This window comes from Orbicella faveolata, unplaced genomic scaffold, assembly GCF_042242905.1.
Source record: "Orbicella faveolata isolate gen_17 unplaced genomic scaffold, um_ofav_v1 contig_2, whole genome shotgun sequence".
Taxonomy (NCBI): domain Eukaryota; kingdom Metazoa; phylum Cnidaria; class Anthozoa; order Scleractinia; family Merulinidae; genus Orbicella; species Orbicella faveolata.
The window spans coordinates 31,862,501-31,871,578 of NW_028301547.1; the positions used below are offsets into that span (position 1 = coordinate 31,862,501).

Genomic DNA, 9,078 nt, shown 5'->3' on the forward strand with positions numbered 1-9,078 from the left:
CTTCCAAAGTCATCACATTCCCATCTGTCCCAGTCCGGATTAGTGGCCCAATTGAAGTCAGGGAAAACAAATGCTGGAAACTTGTACAACTCACGCATTCCTTCATGTCCCCATTTATCAACGTTATAAACGCCGCCATCTTTTCCCCATTCTGTACAATAATTTGCGGTAACTGAGTTGTCTCCAGGCAGTGTTGCAAATGATCCGCAGGCGCTGGGAATAGCATCCGCTTGACGGCTGAAGTACTTGACTACAGCTTCACCAGCATCGTTAGCGAGCGTAGCCACGTGGAATGTACGATGTTCAGCTTGTTTGCTGCAATGGAATCTTAGTTCCGTGAAAGACAAATGAGATCTTAGCTCTTTCAATGCGCTAGTCGCTAGCAGCATGTTGTTGCTGTTATAATGGCTCATGCCGCGGTATGATATCTTAATGCCCAATGTAGAGGGAGTAGATGACGTGCCGTCAATCACAATGTTGTAGATCATAAGCCAGCCTCCTGAAGTACACAATATTTAAATATCAGAAAAACAGCAGCTTGTCTTAACAAAGGAAAAGGCACTGATCATTTTTTACAAGGCGGAAACACGGGAATTCTCCATTGAAAGCTTAACGGCGATCGCACATTGCCACTTTTTGGGCACAGCATTTGCGGTTTGACGTCACTTAGGATGTTTTTGCGTAAAACTAGTTTCCTGGCAATTCCTGTTGTGTTCATCCAGAAAGGACTTGAGCATGAATTTGAGGTCATGAGAATGAATTTGAGCAACGCCGAAAAAAGAATCCGATGTCCTTCAGAAATCTCCGACGTTCCGCTTAAATGTGTAAACGGGAGGTTTAATTGTATTCCAAGCGGTTTTGGCATAGTATTCCGTCTTATATCAAAAGATTCAAAGCCTTCTATAAAATTAAACAATTACGTGTATTTCATTTTGCAACAGTTTGTGGGCATAATAACACTCAAAATGTCAAATCTGAATCGAATGCTTCTCGCACTATTCATTTCAGAGACTGACCAACAAAGAATGACATATCACTTACCGCCATCAGTCGTCATGTCACAGTACACTGATAAAGGGTTGCCGTTGTTCTCGGGGTCGATCCAATACTCCCCGTCTCCCCTGGAGTGTCCAGAATCTAGGATGTCCTTACATGAGTGACCAGGTTGGTTAGAAAACCAACCTCGATTAGCTGTAACAGAAAACCGCAGTTCATAATAAAGAGATCCTTTGATTGTTCTCTCACACTAGTCTTGGTTGTTTTTCATACAGAATACAGTATTGTCCGTTAATATATGGCCATAATAATAGCACAAGAACCGCAAATTGCGGTATTGATGATGCTGAGAGTTCTCCCTTGTAGTTAAGGTTATCCCACCACTTCCGCTTCCCCTCCCCCAACCCCTACAGCCCCATAACAATGCATGGAAAATCAGGAACGTTTTAATTCAATTCAACCAAAAATTCTGGAACTTTCGAAATGGGAGCAAATGTAAAGAATTTCCTCCGAAGGATTCTGGAAAAACCGAAAATTGTTGAATTTTCGAAATGCGAACTGCAATCTAGAACTTCCTGAAATTCCGAGAGGAAAATCAAACGGAAGGGAAATTCCGGGTAAGAAATTTTCGAAACTTTGGGTTTACCTCGGGAGGTTGTATCCTTTTTCGGAAGTTCCGGGAAATGTTGTTCTGTTACGCAGGAAATTTCTGGAATTCAAACCAGAATTTTTGGTCGAATTGAAAGCCCTACAAGTCGACCACTTTCGGAAATTGCAAAGTTTATATAATTAGCACGCGCGATTTGGGCAGATTATGCTCGGGCAAGTTAAAAAAAAGATGATTTACTTACCTTTTTCATAGTAAATGAATCCCTTGATTGGCTTCAGGTCCTTTGGTTTCATCCGTCGTGTTTGGTCGTTCATTTCACAGGTTTTATTGCCAAGGTGGCCGTCGGATGGCAAGTTGTATGACCGACATTTCACGTTCCTTGAACATCGCATACCACATTCGAACTCATCACTTGTCGAAGTTTCTATGACGTGACCAACAAACCTGAAATCTGAAGGTGGCGTATGTCATTCTAAATGGAACTTTAAAAATGTTCACTGGACTTCTGTTGAAGAAAAAAACGACCCACCTTTGCGAATTTCAAAGAATTGATTCACGTTTGATTCCACGGCGAAGGGAAGAAGTATCGTCACAAACATTACAGCCTGACCTAATCCTGCCAACATTTTCATGTACACTCCTGGTAACAAAATAAAAAGTTGAAATTTGTAACCTAAGTATGCGTTGTTTTTTAATTGTTTACTACCTCAGAATCAAATGTCAACAATTCTTGTCAATAAAAGCTTTTCAAAATCGAGATACATTCATTTACTAATTGTTACGATGTTGTAAGTCTTAAAGCAACTCAATTTATAATTTATGTCTAATGCAACTTCTAATCTCGATAGTTCGGGAGTATTTAGAAGAATGAAGAAATGCTTCATTTTTTGATAGCTAATAACTACTGAGAAGGTATTTCATTCTTAAGGTGTGCTGTCATTTGAAAACTGACTCAATAGCGTGCGACATGAAAGACGACCAGAAACAAGAATATGACCAAAATTTAGCGACTTGTTCAACTTATGACAACATACATAACAAGGGGGGTTGAATTTCCAGTTCACCACACATTTCTTTGCAGTCTTCATGGACTGCAGAGTGTTCCTATATGGAACATCTCTGCCTGTGCATCGCATTATCGAAAGTGACTCTAAAAGTTGACATGCCGTAGTCCGCGTATTTTGAATTCACGTCATAAATCTTGATTATAGCGTTTCTAACTATCGTAAAATGCAATAAATAAAAAAAAACCTTACCATTTCTCTCGTTGAAAAGTTTAATCTTTCCGCCCATTTTGAGATCGGTGATATTCTAATGGATGTTTTGTTTTAAAAAACGTAATCATGTTCAAGTCCGTTGCGTGCTTTCGTCCATGAAAATTTGGAGAACAAATTCTTAGTTAGCAACAAACAATAAAGTGCGAATAGTAAACAAATTGACTTTTTTGTTGGCCATCATTTCCGTCCCAAAATTAGCTTACCGGGTGCCATGTAGAGTAAATCTCACGCAGCTGTTTACTAACAAAGCTAAGGCATTTTTAAGTATAGTTATTTAGAGATACGCGCCAAGACGTGATTTTGGGGTGTGCGAAAGCAAATCTATTTTGTGGTCGGTTGATAATGCGATCAAGAAAACTGTAGCCCTAAAAATTACTGAGCCATAAACGACTGGGCCATGCCCGCTTGTAATTCATAACTCTCTAGCAACGTTTCCTGTTTTCTAAATGCAAAGCAATCTCTTTATTAGCATCGTGCTCCATATGTCCTTTTGTAAAGAAATTCTCAAAACATCAGTCTTCGACAATTAATTAGTATATTTCAAGAAAACATTCCATTTGTGGTTTTGTTTATTTGTAATATAATAGAGTTGAAAAACAGTTGTCTTGTAACTTCATAGTACGTTCGGCTTTTCTCGATCAGCTATTTAAAAAAAAACTATAGAAAAATAATAAATGCTAGCTTAAGGTATATTTGAAATATTGAAATCACTCGAGCTTCTGGGTCTGTAAAGCCTCTAACGGAGATTAGTCGGTGATAAACTGTAGTTTCGTGACTACCAACTGGGATTTTTGACAGCAGTTTTAATTTTTAATTTCAAAATATTTGTTTGTTGATGTATAGTTTCCATGACCACAACTTGCGCAGCAGTGAGTCTCGCGACACTTATATCATAAATTTAGCACCTTGCATACGTCTGACATTCTATAAAGGAGAAAAAAGAGCTCAAATACTGAACGAAGGATTTTATGACTCTCTTCTCCATGATTGCCTCTTAATTACTGTTTCGTGTTTCTTCTTTCCAGTTTAAGACCAAAAGAGGTAATTTTCTGCCTTATGAACAAAAACAAGACCTTTGAAGATTGCAAACTGTTTAAACCTACTAGTTTACACAGCATCTCTTTATTAGACATGCAGAAAGCCGCTCTTGTACCTATAACTGTGAAAACGCAGAACATGTATTAGGTAAACTTCAAAATGGACTGAAATCAGCATTTTTTCTTTTTTTTCTTTTTGACCCAGAGTGAACTATCACTTCATAGGCGTTCTGTTCCAAAGTTCCATAGGCTTTGTAAATTAAAGCTGTAGGGATTAGTGTCGGAAAAAAATGGATTAAGCCTCTCAAGGACCTTAAGGAAACCAATATTGGTGCCCTCAAGCTTCAGTTGACCCCTAAACGATTCCAGTAAAAAACACTGAGTTGCATAAAGTCATGTCGGCTTTATCTTTTGTAGCGACCAACTGATAAGGTCAAACACAAGCCTAGTTTATAGCTTCGTATATATTGACAAGAAATGGCGAAGCGTGTGAGAGTCAGTCCCCCATATAAGACTTCTTCCCAAGGCAATCGATCCCTTTTCAGTGAATAGATTATTCGCGGCTCAAGAAGTCCCAGGGGACTCTAGGAATAGCCGATCCTGTGACGAATGTTACACAGTACGTGGAAAGCCCACGCCACTCAGTTCCACGTATTTTTATCCGCCGATAAAGCATGCACGTAACGCGCATGGTAACATTATCCCCAGACGAACAGGATTCCGTATCCAAAAATAACTTGACAGGATCAGATTACCTTGAGAATATGGTCTATATGGGGGATTCATCCTACCTTAATACGTTAAACGCGTGTTAACATTAGTGCAAATGAGCTTTTTCGAATTCCTAATCGCTCGAAACGTCAGCTTTTCTCTAATTTACTTAAGCGATTTATTTACCTTTATCGAATTCAAGTTGATGATCCAGGAACGTAAAGCGAGCTTCGTTCAAATCAGTCTAGAGAAAATACAGCGTCAATTGTTTATAACATCGAATTGTGTGAGTTGGGTAATAGTCGTACGAAGTAAACATTAACTACCACACACCCACACTCGGCAGTTGTTGCCCTGCTAGATGTAACCCTAAGGGGAACTCCCATGTCGAAAGGTCGGAGATCCTGGTGGGAAAATTTGGATGAAAGCCCTGAAGGAGACCAATCTGAGCGTGAGGCAAGCTTTATTTGACCCCTTAAAGATATCACTTAAAACGGCAAGCAAAGCGTTTCTTTATTACATCGATTGACTCTAAAAGTATACAGCGAAAAGTAGTGGCGCTTTGTCCTAAATATCCTAAGTGAGATTTACAACCCTAAGCGAGACGACTAGCATGTCCTACTGTTTCCTATAGGAGTACCCACCCCAGGATCATAGCGACTTTCGTTCTGCTCCAGGTGTCTGATAAGTTCTAGTAACAAAAATCCAAAACGAATATTCAAACTATAATTACAAATTACCTCAAATTACCCCAGTTTAAACTGTAATCTAAGCTATAACAAATCATGAATCCGATTAGCTATCAACAAGCCCGATTTTACCGTAAATAGAACACTATACCCGTCATACTTGTAATTGGACAGTGTGATTGGACAGTGTAATTGGACAGTTTAAATCTAGTATCCTATCCTATCCTACCCTAATTGGACAGTGTAACTGGACAATACGCGTCATTTTCTGCGCACTCTGTCTTGGACAGATGTTCTTGAATAGATTCCTTTCCCTGTGTATCTTGGTCAAAACACTCTCAACTGTTAAAATTTTAGATTTCATCAAGACGTTGGTCATCACATTTTGTTATTGCTTTGATTTATTGGTAAAACGACTTCATGTTGTCCAATCCTGTATGTTATTATAGTCGTGATTAAACTATACGGACTACTGTTACGTAATCGTCCGACTTTGGTAATCACTCCTATGATTACAGACCGAATAAGACACCACCCAGTTCTATTATCTTTATGAATCTTACGACACCCGGTCCAATTATCAGTACGACTGTCCAAAGTAATTTGCATCTGATTTCTTTTATAACACTTAAAAACTTCGCACTTTTCACCACTTTGTCGTGCAATCAGAAGTAAAACCAAAACCAATGGGGACTCACTTGAACACGTTTTCTCGCCCTTCACATCCCTTACACTTATTTGCTTCCAGCATTGAATGACACTGCATTAACCATGCCCTTTCTGATGGGCTAGATTTATTACCCCTGTTTTGGTTTAACTATTCTCAATAGAAAACGGCTCTTATTGACTTCAGTTTTAGACATGAGTTTGCAGCTACGTCTACGTAAAATTTATTTTGGATTGAAATTCTCAGAAACATCCAAACTACTTATTGATTAACGGACATAAATATTCCAGAAGTCTCCAGATGAAAGAGTAGAGCCATCTACAGAATCATCACATTCCCATCTGTGCGGATGTGGAAGTGCGCTCCAGTGATATAAGTGTGAAATAAATGCTGGATATCTATACAACTCAGGCACTACATCGTGTCCCCATTTATCAACTTTATATAAACCACTGGATGTATTTAAACCCCAGTTGGCACAATCCCCTGCAAGAAATGAGTTGTCTCCACTCAGTCTTACAAATGATCCACAGGCGTAGGGCTTAGCATCGGTCTGACGGCTGAAGTACTGGACTACAGCTTTACCAGTGCTGTTAGTGACCGTGGTAACATGGAACGTACGTCCAAGTCGTTTACTGCAGTGGAATCTCAGTTGAGTGAAGGACAAGTGTTTTCTCAGCTCTTTCAAGGCGCTCGTTGCTAGAACCATGTTGTTGTTCTTATAATGGTTGATACCGCGGTATGATGTCTCAATACCCAAGGTGGTGGGAGGCGATGAGGTGCCGTCAATCACAATGTTGTAGATCAGAAGCCAGCCTCCTGAAATACATAATATTTAGAATATCAGAAAAACATGAAAAGATAAGAACCCAACCACCTGAAACGACCATTTTAACATCCTGTTATTTCGCTATCATGTGGGAATACTGAGTAATGGGAATAAGAAGAAGACAATCTTCTATTTCGTGGTGTTGCTTAGTTTATCACCCATATGCAAGAACCTGGGTGCTGGCATGGGGAACTGTACAATAAGCATACGGGGACCATTGATGCCCCTTATGGCTTAGAAATTGTCATAGGTTAAAAAATGCAAATGCCAATAATTTTTTTGACTTAAAAAAGGACATTTTTGTCAGCTTCTGGACTCACTGACTGGCATAAAGCAAGACATCGGGTAGCCTTTAGATATTTCTTTCTAAGTTACCACATTTTGATCCCCTACAGAGACGTGCTCTGTGCTTGTCACATAATCTTGCAAGCCACAAGAACGTCTGCGTCGCAGGCCAATCGCCTTTCCTGGAAAGTCTCTTGGTTATGGACAGTGCTGCGCCTGTATCTTGTAAGAATTAAAACCCATTTTAACCTATCCTATGAAATTGAAGAGGAAAGGTGAGCTTTACAAGGGGTCGCCAGTATGATATCATCTCGCTATCTAACTCAACCTCGGTTATCTCGAAAATGGTTTCACTTGGGGAGGTTGGGGTTTGAGATAGCAAATGAGAAAAAAGCATATCCAGCGGAATATTATTTGAGATAGTGAGAAATTCGAATTAACCAAGTTTGAGCTCGGTTTCAACTGTTTGTGAAAACTCTGCCATCTGGAACCACTTTTCCGTTTTCATTCCAGATATTGATCCAATTCATCGTTTAAATAACAGTCAATTCTCCTACCTCCATCGGTTGTCATGTCACAGTACACTGATAAAGGGTTTCCGTTGTTCTCGGGGTCGATCCAGTACTCTCCGTTTCCTTTAGAGTTTCCAGAGTCCCGAATGCTCTTACATGAATGACCAGGCTGTTGAAAATACCAACCGGGTACTAAAGCTGTACAAGAAAAATCATTATTTCCATGTGGCGCTATGTTATCACATTGCAATGTTATCTTTTAAAAAAAAAGAACCTCATAATGGATGGTAAACGCCGCGTAGCTTGGGAAGGACTAGGGGTCCTCTCGTGACGAACTTGAATAATTTTGTTAAACATCATATTTAATATACGCAGCCCGGACGAGTTAGGTAGGCTAAAGTTTGCATACGAACAAATTAAGTGGCCCATCGGGCCGACGCTTTTCTCCGGTTTCTGTAGCATGACGAAATATATCTACCCCACCCCATCCCCCTAGTCGGGATGCTAGTCCATCGTAGGGTTACCCCCTAGCATTAAATTCGCCGGTGCCCGTTCATACACCTGGGTGGAAAGAAGCACTGTGAGAGTGAGGTGTCATACACCAGAACAAAACATAATCCGGACGAAGCATCCTGAAATTGACATTTGCAAGATCTTGCCTTAAAATTGTGTGATACAGTCCTCGCAAGGCACAAGCTCGACAAGGCATGCCATGCTAGACCCGTAATATTTTAATGTAAAAACATGCTAGATGACTTTTACACTTGGCTATATAAGAACTTTGGGATCATGGACGAGACAAGTAAACTATAAATCTGATACAGATCCGTTAGCAATAATGAAAGTGGTTGTTGCCTCACTTTTCTCATAGTAAGTGAATCCCTTGGTTGCTTTGAAGTCCTTTGGCTTAGAAAGTCGTGTTTGGTTATTCATTTCACATATTTTGTTGTCGTGGTGGCCGTCAGAATGACAAGTGTATGATAGACATTTCTTGTTCCTCGCACATCGCAAACCACATTCAAACTCACTATTAATTGAAGTTTCTATGATGTGACCAAGAAGCCTGAAACCTGAAGGTAAGATATTTCATCAGAAATGAAACTTTATGTAAAATTCAAGAACAAGAAAAGCCTATACTAACAACACGTATCGCAGAATCTGTTTTGAGTTTTCAAACAGTTATGATTAAGGAGGGTAGCTTGCGTGGTTGCAATCATTTCGTATCCAGTGCAAACAGAGTAGTTGTCTTAATCTGAACCAACATACTTCGTTTATTGTTTTTGTTTAAAAGCAGACATGATCTGAATCCAAACAAAAGTGACAAAGGTACATATACGGGGCTCCGAAGTTTGAAATTAAAGTTGTAGTCATTTACATTTCAAAGCTTATTCATTTTTCATGATTTTGCGAAAATCGGTTCTTTAGATGTATAAACTTTGACGACAAAGGCAGTACTTACCTTTGT

The 9,078-nt window shown here is 39.5% G+C and overlaps 2 protein-coding genes across 2 annotated transcripts in view; both read right to left on the minus strand.

Moving 5' to 3' along the window:
- The window catches only part of LOC110051545 (uncharacterized), a 1,156-nt gene extending 99 nt beyond the window's left edge, over window positions 1-1,057 (minus strand). The window contains exons 1-2 of the mRNA XM_089288690.1: window positions 1,042-1,057; window positions 1-499 (exon numbers count right to left, since the gene is read on the minus strand). The exon at window positions 1-499 is cut by the window's left edge and continues 99 nt beyond it. Coding sequence (XP_089144816.1) covers window positions 1-499; window positions 1,042-1,057 — 515 coding nt within the window. The remainder of the gene's footprint in view (window positions 500-1,041) is intronic.
- A 4,058-nt stretch (window positions 1,058-5,115) lies between these two features.
- LOC149112840 (uncharacterized) lies at window positions 5,116-7,813 on the minus strand. Its single transcript, XM_089289565.1, has 2 exons — window positions 7,659-7,813; window positions 5,116-6,806 (listed from the first exon to the last, which is right to left on the minus strand). Exons 1-2 carry the CDS (start codon window positions 7,672-7,674, stop codon window positions 6,256-6,258), a joined length of 567 nt encoding a protein of 188 aa, XP_089145691.1. The 5' UTR covers window positions 7,675-7,813; the 3' UTR covers window positions 5,116-6,255.
- Window positions 7,814-9,078: the final 1,265 nt, after the last annotated feature.